The sequence below is a fragment of the Tiliqua scincoides genome, chromosome 5, assembly GCF_035046505.1.
Source record: "Tiliqua scincoides isolate rTilSci1 chromosome 5, rTilSci1.hap2, whole genome shotgun sequence".
NCBI lineage: Eukaryota > Metazoa > Chordata > Lepidosauria > Squamata > Scincidae > Tiliqua > Tiliqua scincoides.
Window position 1 is genome coordinate 30,724,224 of NC_089825.1, and position 18,980 is coordinate 30,743,203.

The 18,980-nt window shown below is 42.0% G+C and overlaps 1 protein-coding gene across 1 annotated transcript in view; it reads right to left on the reverse strand.

Annotated features, from left to right (window-relative positions):
* The window catches only part of THSD7A (thrombospondin type 1 domain containing 7A), a 251,866-nt gene that overhangs the window by 37,267 nt on the left and 195,619 nt on the right, over window positions 1-18,980 (reverse strand). Inside the window, exons 14-15 of the mRNA XM_066628571.1 lie at window positions 15,590-15,853; window positions 1,499-1,677 (exon numbers count right to left, since the gene is read on the reverse strand). Of these exons, the coding sequence (XP_066484668.1) occupies window positions 1,499-1,677; window positions 15,590-15,853 (443 nt within the window). The remainder of the gene's footprint in view (window positions 1-1,498; window positions 1,678-15,589; window positions 15,854-18,980) is intronic.

Here is an 18,980-nt window from a genome sequence, read left to right on the forward strand (position 1 = left end):
TTCTAAACTAGAACTAATTACATCCTCTTAAGTGGAAAATCAAATCAACAGACCATTTCCTTCTGTGCCTGCAAAATGTCAACAGGATGGCATTTAGAAAATGTACATCTTACTGAGATGTGAATGGGCAACAGTCCTTCCCCTTTGCCTCTTTCCTCTCCCACGCCCCAGGGAATTTATGGAAATGAAAACAGGAGCTGTTTCACTTGCTGGGAGAAAAAAATACAGATTAAATCAAAATTTAAGAGTGGTATAAATCACATCTGAGAAGAGATACAAAGATGGTTCATCGGTTTTAGACACCATTCTGTTGTGCTTTGTAAGCCTAGAGCTTTTTAAATGCTGATGAAGTCCATCACAGCATTATAATTCATTTACATTCTATTCTATTTCTATTCTTTGTCAGGCCTGGGGGGGGGGAGGCTCTGCCATCTCTCAATTTGTTTGGTCAAACATAAAAAGTAAATTTCTCCGGAAGCCCCAAACTATTATAAATGGTCTTGGTTAATCAAACGAGTTTGCTAATAAGTTGAATAAATCTGCATAAACATGCATATGACTAAAATAACAGTTTTGACAAAGAAAAAAAGCATACTCAGAGATATGATATTAGAAGAGGAATCCCCTCCTGATGTTTCCATGCAGTTTGTACAGTAGGCCCTCATTGTCCAAGAACCCCTGCGGATACTAAAATCCACAGATAATCAAATCAGGATGGGGGACCCCCAGAGGACCTCAGGACATGACTGGAAGTGCCTTCCAGTTGTGTCCAGAGATATTCTGAGACATGGAAAGCCACGCATGACAGAAGGCCTCCCAGAGGCTTCTAAGAGGCACTTTCAGTTTTTCATGTATAAGGAAGACCAACAATATATAGAATTACAGCAATACCTCCCAGAATGCCACTTCCTTTAGTGCTGATGTGTTACAACACACTTCGTCCCAGTTGTGAATGACAGCCACTGCAGCCAATGGAAGCAAGTCATTCTCAGTAGCACACACCTAATCAGCGCCAGTTTCATGCCTCACACTATTTGGAAACGTATCATAGGAAAGAAACAATGTCTCCAGTAGTGCACTTCCATGCAGTGCTCAACTTTTGGGGAACATACCCCTGTGGCATCAGAGGAAAACTGTACAGTATATTGAATTTTTTTCCCCAAAGAAACTGTGTGTTGCCCTGTTAAACAGAGGATGTCTTTCTAGCTGATTAAAATGGTTTTAATCACCAAGAAAGAAAACGTTATGAACAGACCTTCAAACTGAGCTCTGAATACTGAAAAAGGAATCAAATTGTACATACAATTTAATAAGTCATCAAAGCAAGACAGATACTTTGAATCAGCTTATAAAAATAATTTGCCCTCTATTGGACTCTTCGTATATTTTGATGTTTGTGTCTTATATGAACTATTTAGAAAGGGACAACACCTCTTATTCTTAATCAAGTTTTGAAAAGTAAAAATAATACTGATGGTGAAGGAAATTAGAAAATTACCTCATTGACATGATCCAACTTGGGGCAGGGCCTTCCACCATTGTAGGGCTTCTCCCGGAGCCATTTAGACCTAACCTTCACCCCGCTACCACAAGATTTACTACAACGAGACCAGTTCGACCACTCGCTGAGCTTGCAGTCTGAGGGGCATGGAATAATGCAGGCTTCTTCAATGTATCCTGAGTGAAGAGAAACAGAGGCACAATCAACATCAGAATGGCCCTGCAAAGTCCACCTAAACTAGTATTCTCCTTTTGCAGTAGTCTTTTTATGGTCTGCTTGCCTTCTAAAAAGTCCACAATAAAAGCTTCAAGGACATCACTGTCTACTGTTTCAAGCAGCTGTTATTCAATGGCATAATGGCTCTGAACATGCTGATTTCAGAGAGCCATCATGCTGATCACTAACACAGGCCAACACACATTTTGCTTCCTTAAACGTTACACCAATACCTGGGTATACTTGGGGTGCTGATTTCAAAAATGGCATCCGTTTTGCCCTATCACATCTAGTTTTGGAGACACTACATAGCCTCTTTAGTGAATGGCTCAAGCAGCTTCCTCATGAGGAAGCCTACACCATGGCTTCCTCATGAGGAAGCTGCTTGAACCATTCACTAAAGAGGCTATACTATGTCTCCAAAACCAGACGTGATAGGGTAAAACGGATGCCATTTTTTGAATTGGCACCCCAAATTCATATCAAACCACCATAAAGTTTGGGAGAAACTTTTCTGATCCTCAATTTTGTAGGCCTGTGTAATAACCTATGCACCCCGAATGCATCCACCGCAGAAACCCGCCCATAAGTCAACCCCACAGATAAGTCGAGGGCAGGTTTTGAGCCAACAATCATGGAATTTTCTATGACCTTTGGATAAGTCAGGGGTTAAACTTAGGGGGGTGTCTGACTATAGTTTTGTCTGATTTTACCAGAGGCCAGATCCTGAAAAATAACCTACCACTAATTGTTACCTAAGAACTGTAGTCTCTAATTTATTAAAAACATAGTAAAAGATCATAAGATACATTTTTATTCTTTTTAAATTATGGTCTTCACACCTTTTTGTAAGCACTATCAGAGTAAGTGCACTGTAAACTACATACCAGTAAAACAGTGGTTCCCAACCTGGTATTCATGTACTCCCAGGGACACTCAACAGGACCTTTAGGGGTACTTTAAAAAGAATGGCAGAAAAAGGCAGGCCATGCTCCAGAATCCCTGGCAAGGCAGGAAGGGAGGTAGCTAGTTGGCTGTGAAAGCCCCACCAATAGCTAGTTTTTGGTCATCAATTCATGTATGAACCAGTGATTGAAAACAAGTACAGTAAAAAAGCTGAAACATAATATGGAAAGTGATCAATCAGCCAGAATTTTTCAGTACACTTCTGGTGCAAAACAGAGCAAAGGCAGAGTCTTCTGTTCCTCAAACAGATAAAAAGAGAAAACACTGTGATGAATACATGAAGTCTGAGTTTTCATAGAGAGGAGATGAGGGCTTGTATTATTAATTACAAACATTTTGCTAATATGAAGGGTACAATTTATGGAAATGAGCTGCCAAGGGATATGCAAGTGAAAAAGGTTGGGAACCACTGCAGGAGATCCATGAATCAAATCCACCTTTAAGGTGGACATGAGGAGAACCATGAATCAAAGACACCTTTAAGGTGTCTGGTGTGTTAAGCCAGAAGCTCTATATACAACATACAACCCATAACACATAACTGAGAGTGTGCAATTCAAATCACAGCAGAGAGATGAGATATTTGCAATCCTTTTTACTCAGAAGCAGACCCACTGCTTTCCATGGGTGCTATTCTGAAATAATGGTGCACTGAATTGTAGCCTGGGAAGGAGGGTCCCATCCTGGTGTTTCCAAAAACAAACCTGCTTTGCCAAGCGGAACCAGGCTGCAGCAGAAGGAAGGAGAATAAAAGGTTAACTTTGGCTGGAATGTCCCTGGAAAGTAACTATAGCAACTAAGGAGGTGCCTGCCTGAGCTGAGCAACAGCTCAGAGTTGAAGGCTCTGCCTTCTGATTGACCGGGAGATCAGGCAAGTGAGAACTGGAGCTTGATTACTTGGCAAAAATTTCCCATACTATACTTGAGTATCTATGGTAATTCCCCCTTTTGCAGCAGCAATGAATTCCATAAATTGTGCATATTTCCATAAATTCCATACATTTTGGAATTGCATTGTGCAGAATACTTTTATTGCCTGTTTTGAAACTACTGCCAATTTCATTGGCCTGCAGTTCTAGCAGAGATGTGAAAGGTGTATATACTTCTCTTTATGATGTCCTTCCTCCCCACTACCTGCAGTTTATACACAGGGCCCAAACTCTGTCTTGAGAGGAGCATGTTAATGCAGGCATTTCTTCATCATTAGGACTCTGTTAAAATTCACCTGGGAAATTGATACGTATACCCTGAGACAGTGCTGAAGTAACATCTGAGTACCTGCTGCAGCATCTTATTAGGACTCATGCTCGTCAGACATCTACAGACCTGACATTCTGACAGCTGGAGTGTAACTGACACCATCCAGTGTTTTGTTGCATTACCCTCACACTGCACAAAGATCCATGAAATAAAAGGCCATGCGAAGCAGTCTGGCAGCGCACCCTTCCACAGTCTGAATCAAGGGAGGTCTGCGGCACTAACAACATATGTTGACACACTCGCAGGATGCCAAATGTGCATGATCCCCCTGAAACCAGTGAACTTAACACTTTGCACACTGCTGAGGATATAAAGAGAGAGTGATCTGCCACATCAATGATCTGCTACAGATTAACAGCCATCTGCCCTCTGTTTTACACAGTGTAATTGCTTTGAAGAAAATGCGGAGGCTTTGCTGGGATTGACACCACGTTCAAAGGTGACCATGAGCAACAGCAGTTGCTGCAGTCTCTAAAACAACTTTGTGGCTCAGAGCTGTGCCACAAATATATATATACAACACAGAACACATGCAAAATCTTCACACTCAGCTGGGGCCAGGTATGTCACAATTTGCCATTAATTCCAACCACAGTATGTATGCCACATGTGATTCAAGACGTACAGATGGAAAGCTTATGGAATCTCAGGTGCCAACTACTATAATGACCACTGACAGATATGTGGTGATGGACAACTACTGTGCTCAGAGCAAAGTAAGGCAATGTCTAACTCGTCAAGGGACTGTGCAGCTGATATGCAGAGTGACAGGCCCACAGTTCATCTGCTGCAGAGTAAGAGCTCAGACAGGCAATCCTGAACTGGAAACTGATGCAGACTCCTAACACTATGAGCAACACTAGGGGAAGAGGACTTCAAAGGGTCATTAATTTGTAGCTTAGAGGCCATCAAGACTCCCAACCTATAATGGGTTCTTTTACAGAATGTAGTAGCTGATTCCAGTACATTTTATTTATCCATTGATTTTTTTCCCCTGCCAAAATGAAGGAATCTTAATTTTAAAAAAGAATGCATCTGGCAAAAGGGAATATGTGTGTCTGTTCATTAAATATAATGAAATATATTAAATATAATGAAATATATGTGTGTCTATTCATTAAATATAATGAAATATATTAAATATAATGAAATATATTCATTAAATATAAACACAGGTATTTATTCATAAATGCAATGGAAGACTTTCAAAACTGCCATCTCTGGGCTGCTAGAAAACTATAGTCAAGTTGAACTTTGTGCCTTGAAACTAAACAGAAGTTCACTCTAATTTTCTGATTATGAGAGGTCATAAAATAATGGTCAGCCAGTTTATTTTTTTTATCAAGGACACCATATATTTTGTACACCTAAATTCACTAACTTCTGTTACAACACTTTCCTATGCTCCATTTTTTTCAGCTGCAGAACCTTAGGATCCCAACAAAGCTGCACTGATGTTAGCAAGCTCTCGGTATATTGGACTCTGCCCTGCCTCACTGAAAATGAATAAACCTAGCAAAGCAGAAAGCAGTGTCCATGCATGAGCCCTCAGGCAGCCTAGAGCAGATAGTTTGATACCACTGTTGCATGCCTCTACTCAGCCTGGGATCAGGCCCCAAGCATGGGTGGCAGGGAAGGGGGACAATGCAGATGAGCCTGGAGGTCCAGAACCCTGGCCTGTACTTCAAGCCTATTAACATGAAAAAATGGAGGCTACATCATAGATCATGGGTGAGTATGTGCATGCAGACATAGCTATATGGGATGCCCAGATCTCATGAAATCTTCTGAAACCAATCAGAAGCAGTATTTAAACAGTATAGGCAACAGTCAAGTGCTTTGCAGATGTTCCTTTAGAACTGTGAGAGAGCGTATTTCGTAGGAAACTAGGGAATTTTACATTTGAGAGACAGAGAGAAGTGTGACATGCAGCATGCTCTCTCAAGAACTGCCAGTCCCAGAAGGAGTTTCCTTTGCACAGGCAGGAAGAATCAACAGGGTGCAGCAGTTTATCAGCACAAGGGTGTGACAAACCTTAATAATCAGGGACACTGAGATCTCAGGGACAGTGGGAACCAGTGTTCCTGTAGGATGAACAAGTTCCAGAACACACGTCAGTAAGACAGGGTTGCTCAAACTGTGGGTTGTGACCTGATGTCTGGTGGTTCCTGGGTTGGGCCCTTCCATCTACCCTTTCATCTAGTTGGCTCCAAACTGGAGCCCTCCAGATGTAATTTGAGGCAGCACAGACTCTGCAGGCCTCCAGAAGCAGCCAGAAAGTCACTTCTGGTTTACTTTCGGGTTTGTGAAAATAACTTCTGGTTCTGGAGACCTCTTGGGCCTGGTGCCAGAGAAGGAGGTGGGTCACGGCAGGGAGAAGTTTTAGAACCCCTATGCGGTTGAGAACCCTGTTTCCAGAGTACATGAAACAGACACAAGATCCCTGGGACAGGAAACCATATCGAAAAGGCATTTGCCACTTATGTACTTTCATTCATTCATTCCCTGCCTTTCCAGTAGGCGGTTCACAAAATGCAACACATCCATACATGCCCTATAGAAATGCAGCAAGCTTAAACAAATGAGAACTAACACCAATCAGTTTCAAGTACTTCTGAAACACACAAGGGAGCCTTCATGGAAAAGGAAGGGGGCCCATCTTGCACATCTCCACCAGGGTCCATGAAGTGATTCCTGGGAACCACAGAAAACAAACACAGGAGACTAGCATCACAGTAACAGCCATGAATGAATGTGCAATTGCAAAATGATATCTGAAAAGCAGTTGTAAAGATAGTGTCAGACAAGATAGATGCTCAGTTAGTACTTTCAGAAGCATTTCAAACTTATATCCAATGAAAGAATAAAAGCGCATAAAAATCTGCTGCCATTCGCACTGTATTAAAAAAGGGCAAACATGAATCCTCTGTTGTTCTGTTCAGGAATCACAGTGCAACACACTCACATGTGATGTTGACAGAGGGTCCAACAATGTGTCCAGGGCTGGTGAGACCCAGATTGCCACCTGAGGTTTGATGTCACTGCACAAGGAGTACGCTAAGGAGGAGAATGATCCGCTTCTTGCTCAAGCAAGTGGGAAGCAGATTATTGCAGCTTGGTATGGCATCTTGCTGGAGGGAGATGGAGGCAGACTTGGGTAAAAGGCACCCCAAATCTGCCACCCCTTTGGAGCCCTCACAATCTGCCACGGATTTAAGCTGATCAGGTGGCCTCATGGATGGGCTGGCCATGGATACATAATACTTATAATCTTTTATGCATCTATATAGTTGCAATACGTTCCTTATTGGCTCAGGAACATCCAAGTCCCATAAGCCTGTGTACTCTCTTACCTGTTATTAAGGAAGTACACAGGTTTGTGGGACTTGAAGTTATGTTCCTGACCCAATAAACCAGTGGTTCCCAAACATTTTCTATTAGTGGTTCGCTTGACCTACTGGGCCATTGGTTGCAGCTCCCCATTAGGACTACAATCCTAAACACTGTATAGGACAATAGGTTTTTCACAAGGATTCTGTGGCTCCCCTGGCTGGTTTCTGCAGCTCCCCGGGGAACCACAGTTCACAATTGGAAAACCACTGCAATAAATTATATTTTACTTGATTGTGTGACCCTGTCTATTGGCTCTTTATATCACTTTGTATACCAGACCACAATAAACATTAAAAATGAATATGTACTAATGGCAAAAATTATATTCTTTGCCTCACTTGGGAAATGTGCAGAACTTAGTACTCTCTTTTCCTATATAGAATGTGTCATTTTTTTGTACTTTCAGAGAGCTGGAGGATAGCTCCTAAACACATATTTCCCATTCTTCGTACCAGAATTGCAAGACCTTCCCCCCACTAATAGTGCATTTCCCATTTGTTATTCCTATAAGACCAAATTTTTAGATTTAAGCCTTCCCACAATCCCACACAGCAACAAAGAAATACTACTATCTACATCTAAAAACTGAGGAATCATAAACAAAATATCACATTTAATATGTTGACAATGACTCCTGAAATTGCACAATCTTAATTGCAATGAACAGCACACTTAACTTCAACCTTTTGACCTGATGTTCTCAACACTTTGCAAAGATATTCATCATCTATCCCATGTTTAGACCAAATGTACTACCATATTTCTGTTTAATAAGACACAGGTCCGACCAAACAGATGCAGCCACTCACATAGAAAAACACAGCAGAGAGAGAGAGAGAGAGAGAGAGAGAGAGAGAGAGAGACTCAGGAAGGTTCCTTCTTTTTAGACAGAGCAAAATTAGTAATGCTCAAAGCGACAGAGTAGTATCCAGGGAGAAAGAGAGACACATATGTAAGGGAATAGGTGCACAGAAAGATTGATGGGCCCAGAGAGAGGGACAAGCATATAGTGTAATTATACTCTAGAGACTGTCCAATTGTGAATCAGTGATGACTAAAAGAGGGAACAGCTAGAAGACAAAAGAAAACAGGAAATGAGTGAAATGAGAAAGCATCTGTAATGGGAAAAGAAGATCCATGAAGAATTTCTACTTAACTGGCGAGAACCAAGGAAACCTGTGTAAGGGTCCGAGGTCCTGGAGGGGGGAGACTGGCACTGCCCATCAGTAGGACTGGGTCCATAATCCTACACATGTTTACTCCAAAGTTAGTTTGCTGAGTTTACTGAGACTCATTCCCAGACAGCGTTGCTGAGAGCTGGCAATGGGCCCGGGGCAAGATGCCTGATTAGGCCCCCCTTCCTAAAGCTGGGTACATTTTGAAAACATGTGGCTACCACAGACAATGGGACACAATCAACACTGACACTGCTGCTTTCTTGTAGATATAGCAGCTTGGAATTATGGACTCATTTATTGCATTGAACATTGTGATTGTTCCATAAGTTTTACTTAGTGCAATCTAAATTTTCACACATCTTCCAGTGTTTTGTGAAGGGCATCACTACTCAAACGGTCCTCCACTTTCAAAGGTATTTACCGTCCACCTGACATTATTTGTATTCATGGCTATGTCACAGGAGCCCACAGAATGATGAATTGGACTATGACATGTCTTTTATCTTGTTTTCAGGATTAGCCTCCAAGGCTTCAGTGGCACATAGCAATTGATCTTCTGCATCAGCAGTTTGGTCTCTTCTTTACTGAAGAGAGGCTCTCCTAGTTTTTCATGCTAATGGACATCTCATGGGCCATGGCTCATTGTGACATTAGAAATGGTGACACTAGTTTGAGTCTTCCTTGCACATCAAAATGTTACAACGACCCATCAACCGGAACAGAATGCACAAATATAGCATCTCTGCAGCAAACTGCTGCTCAATTCTCTTGGCAACATTTTGATTAGCAATCGCAGCATAAGGATACCTTCTAGCTCGTGAAAGATATTACAGAATTCATTCCAACATTCTTATGCCCCTCACTAATTTGTACAGGAGGCTACATAGGTAAGGTCTACTGACCAGTATACTGTTTTGATGGGACAGTTAATCAGTCCTTTTCCTTCAAGTTTTAACATGCTAATGCTAACAAGTATTTGGAAATCAGTCCCATTGTTCCAATGGAAAGTTCTCAGCAAATAAATTTTGGACAGACACATGCACTTTTCCTCCAAGTTACCATTAGGAAACATCTGGATTTTCATTATCTGCCAATGAATATGGATTCAAAGATCGGTTCTTCTCACATCACCATATAGTATTTTTGAGTTGATATGAATCAACTCATGCTTGTCTCTTCAAAGAGATTACTCTTGTGACATAGTACAACAGAGGTTCTACTCCCTAGAGTACATTTTAAACAAATCCAGTATCCAAGGTCTACCAGATGCATTGTAGTCAGGGAACTGAAGTTAGCCCAGACCAAAGGTCAAAGTCAAATGACTTAATTTTTCATACATCTCACCTGTTTTGTAAAAATGCTGGTTAAATGTAGAAACTGTGTACATTTTAAACTGCTAGAACTGCAGAGGTTAATCTGGGATATTGAATGTAATGTATAAAAACTACTCATTTGCCATGGATGTAGTCCAGTTAATTCCAATATAGGTGATCATATAATCACGTGCTCAACAGCTCTGCAGCACATGGGACTAGAATTCCTAAACAGGGACTTCAGCTATAATGCCAAGGATCAGTGTACACCCAGCATTTTGCTCAGATGGGTGCCAGTGCAGAAGAGCCAGCACAGCTTGGGCTGTAACCTGCAGGGGAATTTTGCAGTCTGGAGGTCTCCTCAAGGTAACGGGACATCTGTTCCCTTGCCCTAGGGAAAGAACCAACCAGCTTGGACCTGTGACAGCTAAACTGCTGGCACAAGTCTGAGTGGATCCACGTTGGTGAATCAGGTCCTAGAAGGGGGATAGGACATGACATGTGCTGCCACAGTCGATCCTGCCCCCTTCCTGGACCCGGTCTGCCCACAATCCTATCTGTGTGTTGCTTAAGTGTTGGTGAAAAGGAAAACAGAGCTAGAAAGCTTTACTTCTGAATTTCTATTCCATTTTGCTTTCCTTTCACATAGCAGCAGGGTGGAGAACGCAGAAAGACTTTTCAAGTGATAAAAGTGTACACCATAAACAATAAAGCTTAGTCTGCAACCACATTGACTCTTTTATAGCATCTGAGAGTTTTACTAGGAGACACACAAGCAATTAAATAAGAAATTCTGCACTTCACATGGTTCCTCCCAACAGCTGTTCCAGAAACGTTCACTGATGCACAGATATTCCCCTCTAATCCCCTGCCTAAGCCTTGCAACCACACAGAGATTTGTAGAGTCAGCACAAATCAATGTATCTCATTTAATTAATGCTAAAGGGGAAAATAATCTCACACTAATAAGGCAGCAGACAAGCCATCTCGGACTGGTTGACTGTGCCTGAGGTCTTAAAAATAAACCGACATGAATTAAGAAGTGCATTATAACCTATATATAAAAATGTTAAATCTCTCCACTGCATCACAGTGCTGACCAAGAGAAATGAAGCTAGTCGTAATTCTTAAATAGCGTTGTCCTGAATTACTTTGGCAAAGAGCGTTCTGCCATTGCTAACATAAAAAAAATAGCATTGGCAATAGGGTTTGTTTTTTTAAAATCATTTTTATTAGGCTCACTTGCTGTACCAGGATAATGCACTGAAAAAGTTTAAAGGACATATCCAAATTTATCTGGGCAGCACTGGTACTGGAACACTACTGAGATCATGGTGAAAGAGGGGAAGTGCTGCTAACATGCTTGTACTTTGGTCATCTACATTACTATTTCCTAAATGCTAGAAACTGGGGCAAAGCGTTTCTTCAATTGTTGGATTAAAATCAGATACTTATTTCATACCTGTACTAAAAAAAAATGCATACATGCAGGGATGGTTGTCAGAGGTCAGAAAGGTCAAGAACTGATTGGGAGTCCAACCCATCACAATCCCACCTGGAAGGATCAATTCCTGAACCCTCACAGTTCTGGGGGCAGTGGTGATGCCCAATGCACCATCAAGGGATGCACCATTGGTCAAGGCCCCAAGACACCCCCCCCCCACTCCCAAGGCGCCCCAGCAACCTGGTGCTGGCACTACATATATCCTTTCTTAATTAGATTCCAAGACAATCAACAAGTATATATGTTGTGCCAACTGCCCAACACTGGAAAATTGGATAGGATTGGACCCAAAATGTCCACCCCCCCCCAAAAAAAAAAACCAATTCAACAGTATGAAAATCTGTTCTGAATTCCAGCATGCCTCTAAAAGATCGCCACATGAACACTTAAAAAATCAACATCATCACATACCAACAAATCTGAATCCATTAACAAACTGAAAGCCAAACCTGAGCTCGGCATGCCTTAAGGCATGTCTGCAAGTTCTACTGCCGGGCTACCGCCCGTGCTAACCCAGTGCTGGCCGGCACTGGGTTAGCGCCAGGCAGGCGCCCGGCCGCCACTGCTTGGCAGTTTCAAGACCTCAGAGCTGCAGCATGGTAAATGGGGGCAGAAAGGGGGGTGGGGAGGAGGCGTTCCGGGGAGGGGGTAGGTGGGCAGAGGGCAGAGAGAGGGCAGGGAGGAGGCATGACAGGGAGGTGGAGGGCAGAGAGAGGGAGGGCAGGAAGCGTGCCAGGGTGAGGGAGTGGGGAGAAAGAGAGGTGGGTCTGTTGGAGCTCCGCTCCACCGGATCCTGTCCATTTGTATAGGGCTCGGCACCCTACACGAACGTCTTTACCTAAAGATATAAAGTGAGTAGCCCCATTGTGGGGCTGCTTCCCTTACCTGAGAGAAGGGGACGAAAGTCCCCTTCTCCCAAGGCGCCGCCCGTGGCAGGCTGAGACGTGCAGGATGTGGCGGCAGACGTTCTCAGCGCCACTTCAGCCGCACAAACTGAGCAGTTCAGGATTGGGCTGCCCAGTGGCTAATTTTGCAAAAAAAATATATGCTTTTGACTAAGCTGCAAAATAAAAAGATTGAGAGAATACAAGAAATGTATTAACTCTGGAATTCAGCTTTACATTTTTAAAGATCTCAGAAAAACAAACAGGGTTCGATAAGAATTCACAGATGGGCAAACATAAAAATCTTGCTGAAGGCATAAAAACAAAGACTGATGAAAAACTGGAACATATACTGAGTTAGCAGCGGTCTCTTTTGCGATACCCAGGATCTTTGTTAGATTTGATTTCGTTTAGTATCCATCTTCATGCACAGGAAAATAAAAAGATAAAAACCGTATTGTTCTAAAACCAAATGGGAAGAGACGAGAAATTCTACAGAGGCAACAAAAGAACAAGACAGAGAGCTGTATGTGAGGTAACAAAATGAGCATTCGCCATGAAAATATTCCAGCTAATTTGCCCAGGAACTGATAGGGGGGAATACTGCAGTGCAAATTACAAATGCGACATAGATATTCAACAGAAATTTCAAGCTGCAGTAAGTCCATGAACGTCTTTATTTTTGGATGCAGGAATGTAGCATCTTCCCACAGCCTGAACTGCTTCATATGATACAGCCGAAAAATGGGATGCAGTGCGATGGCAATTTGGGACTTCTTGGAGACGTGCTCATACTCTACAGAAACCTATTTGTAAATAGCACACATCATATTTTTACTACAGTTATACATTAAATACATAACTTATAGAGCAGCTCTTACAGAGAAAGTCGAGTTGGAGTTAGATCAGTGGCCCACGGCACACACCATAATTATCAATCTGGGCATGGTGCGGCAATGGCAAAGCTTTACCATTCCACCTGCAGCCTTCTAATTTTACACCCAAACTTCGCAGATACTTGCGCTGCGCAGCTGTTTCTGCTGCATGCTGCCCCAGAAGACTCTGCACCCCAGTTTCCTGGGGGAAGCAGCTGCCCAGTGCAAGTTTCTGCAAAGATCTGGCATGAAGACGGGAAGCTGTGAGGCAGAATGTTAGGCTTTACCACTCCTGCGTCCGAGCTGCTTATGCTGGTGCACTGGTTCCAGCCCACAGTCTGGCATTTGAAGGCCCCTGAGTTAGATAAAACAGGAGGGATCCCTCAACAAATCATCACAGTATGTTTCTTTTCTTTGGAGCAAACCCACTACAGCCCACAGAGTTTATTTTAGAATAAGCATGCCCTGGATCATGCTGTTAGGCTACAGGGGCTGGGTGCAGCCGTCAGCATGGAACAGTCAGACTTGCCTTTCTCTTACTTTCTCTGGTTTAGATAATTATTAAAAATATTTATATATCACTTTTCAACAAAGAGTACTTCCCAATCCTGTTGTGCTCTTGGGCAAACTCAGCTTTAACTCTTTCCAGTATCAGTAGTGGCAAAAGGTAGCAGTGTTTTTTTAAATTATACGTAACAAAATACGTATATAGGTTGAGAACGGCTGCTCTAGATATTCATGCTAGTTGAGGATTTTGTTTCTTACCCACACCCTTAGCCAGCAGGCAGATAGTCCCTGTGACTGCATCCAACGCACTGGAAGAGGAACCAGGGTACATGTGCAAAGCGGATGCCTGACCTCACTTTTCATAACCTCTGGACATTAGCCAGTTTTCACCAGTGGGATTAGCTAATTGGGGTCACCCAAGACCCTTGAATTTCCTGCTCTTGGGAGTTAGGTGGGCTTTACAGTCCAATGAAGTGGCTCAAAGCCAAGTCTTTTGTTTACATGTCAGTTTATGAAGAAGGGCAAACAATAAACAACAGCAATAGGGCAACATAGCTGCTGCCTCTAAATGATTCAGGCACCACAGGAGCCTCAGAGGCAACTGGAAGTTCTCAACAGGTGGAAGGAAAGGAAAAAAATAAAGAGAAAGTCAGGGATTTTCAGCACCATGTTATGTGACAAGCAATTTGGACTTTCCCTGACAGAACATGATTTCCCTTCTGATTTGGCAGGAGAGCAATTCCATCAGCCCACTGCCCAGGCTTTGACTAGTCTGTGTTGTTGAACAGATGACTTCTGTTTCCCAGCATTTTCACCACGTTTTTGTACGAAGAACCATCTTTCAAAGCTGTAGTGATTGGCACTGGGCTCCCTCTGGCTTTTGTTGGACTCAAAACCTTTCATTGTTTTAAATGTCCCATTCCCATAGATGAAAGTGGATCAATTCACAACATTCTATAGGCCTGGAAGCACGTATTTCCTGCCTGAGATCCCCCCTCAAAGGTTTTATAACTCAAATTAACAGATTGGTTTAAAGTAAAACAAAACACAACCTCATACAAATCTGTGATAATTGTTTGGAAGCACACAGACAATGACTTGCTGTATATAACAGGAATAACAGCAAACCTAGTTGTTGTGAATACTGTTACAATACTGTTTAAAAAGCAATATAGATGGTAGACAGACATTACAATGCATTCTGGGGCAACCTCTAGCAAAGGGAGGAGCCTCCAAGCAACCAAGAAGAGGCTGCAGGCTGCTCAGAAGACTGCCTGGAGCTCTCAAAACACAGTGGTAAGCAAAGCTATTTTTGGCTTTTTTTTTTTTTTTTTTAACTTTCCTGATGTTTTTAAAGTTCATCCCAAGTATCCATGGATTTCACAGTATCCGTGGGGTTTGGACTGGAACTCCCATGGATATGGGGGTACACCTGTATTTACTTTTCATGTTTTTTGTTGTTGCACCAACCTGTATGATGTATACAATTATTGCCCTTTATATTTCACTCCTAATTTTGCATCTTACTGTGTTTTTCTCTGTCTTGCACGCCACCTTGAGTGCTCTGTTTAATTGGAGGGAAAGGCAGTATAGAAAAAATAAATAAATAAAAATGTATATAAATTTTTATAAAAAATAATATTAAAAAGTATATTATTTAAATAATAATAAATAATGTATTTATTATTAAATACATTATACAGTATACAAAAATACAGTATATAAAAAATAAATGATGAATCAATACTAATTATCTGCATACGTGGAAATTAGAAACTCTGGAAAGGTTTTCAGTTACACGGGATAACTACGTGTTTATCCAGCCACACAGACGTTACCATTTGATAAATGTTATCATTTATGTGGGAGTAAACAATCAGCATATTTTAAGTGTTTTAAATTCTAACAACAGTGTAACATATCTGTGATAAACAAAAATTAATCAGCACTCACATTCGCCACCCATACCCAAAAAAGGGAAGTATTAAATACCATGACTGTTGCAGCGAGATGTTTCCACAAGTCTACTGTTCTGGTCATAGCAAGCCATGGCTTGGTAGCGGTAGCCCTGCCCACACTCCTTGATGTCTCCTTGTATTTTCATCCCCAGCAGTGCCTCCACTTTACCCTCTGGCAAAACACAGTCAGACCAGTTGCCCACAGGCTGGGCATTATATTTGTCACATGGGCAGAACTGGGTCTCCAGCAATGGATACATCTGAGGATTTTTGCATTTCTCCTTCTTCTTACTTTTTCCTGGAAGAGAACGTGAACAAGTTCAGAAATCATCCGGCAAAAAAGCAGTTGTAGAACTCCAAGTTATAGAAGAGTTTCCTATAAAGGTTGCCTACAAGATAAGAGTTTATTAATGCAACTGCCAAGCTTACTTGACTCAAAACTAATAATAGTTGACAACCTTCAGTCTCGAAAGGCTATGGTATCGCGCTCTGAAAGGTGGTTCTGGAACAGCATCTAGTGTGGCTGAAAAGGCCAATTCGGGAGTGACAATCCCTTCCACACTGGGAGCAAGTGTAGTGTGTCCCTGGTCTGTCTCCCTGGCTATGGGCCTTCCTTCTTTGCCTCTTAGCCTCAGACTGTTGGCCAAGTGTCTCTTCAAACTGGGAAAGGCCATGCTGCACAGCCTGCCTCCAAGCGGGCCGCTCAGAGGCCAGGGTTTCCCACTTGTTGAGGTCCACTCCTAAGGCCTTCAGATCCCTCTTGCAGATGTCCTTGTATCGCAGCTGTGGTCTACCTGTAGGGCGCTTTCCTTGCACAAGTTCTCCATAGAGGAGACTAATAAAGGTAATGCGAAGTCCAACCTTTAGCTCTTGCTAAAATGGCACCTATGCAAGGCAAACGGGACCAATTGGTTGGCTCAAGCATTTTGGCTAATACAAAATACATTTGGCTAATATCTTTTGCTAATACACCAGTTAGTTATGACTGCCGTCTCTAGAATCTTCAGAATCTGTGCCTCGAGGACACACACAACACCCATGTATGATGCTCCCTGCTACTGTAGCTTTCCCAGAGGAAGCACCGGAGCAAAGTGGATGAGCTATCTGTATATTGCGCTGCAACTAAAATTTCTGTGCCTTATCCCAAGGGGAACATAAGACTGGGCTCTTAGGCTGCAATCTTAGACACACACTTCCCTGAGAGTAAGTCACACTGAAATCAAAGGGAATTTACTCCAGAGTAGACATGCATATGAGTGTCCTATTAATTGCCTCAAAGGTGATTTTCAAAGGCGTTATATTGAAGCTAATATTTAACAGGGCCCAGTCCTATCTAACTTTCCAGCATCGGTGCTGCCATCATGCAGTCCCAAGGAAAGGGAAAAAATGTTCCCTTACTTTGAGGAGGTCTCTATGTCTACCCCTCCACCACAGGATGCAGTGCATGCCCCATTGGTACAACAGCAGCGGCACTGGAAAATTGGATAGGATTGGGCTGTTACTGGGTTGGGGAGTGGTTGGATTGGGCCCAGGAGAGAGGCAGGATCAGTGGCATCGGCATTCACCACATCCTATCCCTGCTCCCCGGCCTCGTCTGCTGACACGGGTGCTTATGGACTTGTGCCAGCTACATGGCTCCTGCAGGTTCAAGTAGACCCATTGCACAGGCTGGGGCTTTCCCAGGCAATTTGCACTGGGTGTAAGTTGCATACAACCAAAGAACAATACAAAACCAACAGCAGTAGCAGCACAACTGTGCAACATCAGAACAAAAACAAATAAACCAGCACTGCACCATAAGTCAAAAGCCAAGTGAAGTCTTTAGCTGGTGCTGAAGCTGCAACAGAGATGGCATCAACCTTAAGTTCTGGGGAAGGCACTTCTACAACTTGGGCACCACTATAGAGAAGATCATTCCCTACATCACTACCAAGCACATTTCTGCTATTATTGGAACACTCTCATATGATCTCAAGAGACAGGCAGTTTCATGTAGAGGGATGAGGCCTTTCCAATACTCTTGTCCAAAGATCTTTAGGGCCTTAAAGTGTAAAATCAACACCTTGGATTGCATATAAAATCATACTGGTTACCCATGCAGATGAGCCAAATTATTAGGAAAGTGGTCTTAGCACATTGGTCATGGGGGTAATTTATTTATTTGCTAGAATACCAAGTCTTTGGAGAGTCAAGAGTAATGCAGTGCTCATTTTATAGGATGAGGCTACAAACCTAAGAATATTTACTCAAATGTAAGACCCACTGACTGCAATGGGATTTACTTCTCAGTAAACATGGTTAGTATTGTTCAGTATAGCATGGATTATTTTATGTTTCATTATGTACAAAGGAAAAAAATAATTTCCTCAGTGATATCTATGGACTTATCCAGGTTATTAATTTCCACATTTTATCACAATCTTTATACTTCTATACTACTTCTCCTTCTGTAAAGTCTTGCACTTGGTTTCACTTGGTACTTTGGCATCATTTTGTTTTCCTCAACTGCTTATTTTTGTCTTACCTGAATTTTCAACTTTCTCCTTGTACCCCAAATTTCAGTTCTCTGGGTGGAAAGCTCATATAAATCAATGGGGCTCAAATATCTACAGAAATGTCATAAGAGTTTGTGGTTCTCTGACTTGCTAGTGTTGGTTTTTCATCATTTTAATAGCTTTAAGTGGATTTGGCAAAAAGCTCTCTTTAGTACATCATTATTTGAACCTTTTACTACCAAAATCTAAATCAGCTTCTATCTCATTGCCATTTAAAATGGCAGCATAAATTGCTGCCATACTGCTTTCCTTTGTTTAGAAATATAAATTTTTATGGGATGTTAAAAAGACGTGTCTCGGAAAGACACCAGGTCATTAAAATGTTTACCTGCACAGAACAAAGACAGTCTATACAGCATGGATAATCCTTTGTTTTGATTAAACTGGGAACTCTCTCAATTGCTCATGAATAATTACTATACCCCAAAGAGTTAGGGATAAAAATCAGGTAATGTATAGCCTTTATTGAACTAACGTCCATTTGGGTAGGAAGCTTTAGCAGTATATGAGATTCTCAGTCAGACAGAACTATTTAAATTTTCACATTTTTAGCTCTGCCATTTGGTTTATGTAGAAGTTCCCTATGTCGGATTTACTGAAGCCCTCAGCCCATCAACAAAATACGCACATGCCTATAAATTTCTGAGTTCTAATTATGAAATTATGATACAATGCCCATTATGAAATTATGATACAGTGCCCATATGGACCTATTGAACAAATGAGGAAGGCTAGTTAGCAGCTCAAAGCCAAGACTTCCAGTTGTTTGTTTATGTAGCAATTCTACACACAGGCTGCTAAAATTTCATTGATTAGCTGGATTGAAGTGGCCAAACTCTGCACAGAATTAGAGCTTAAGCTATTTAACCT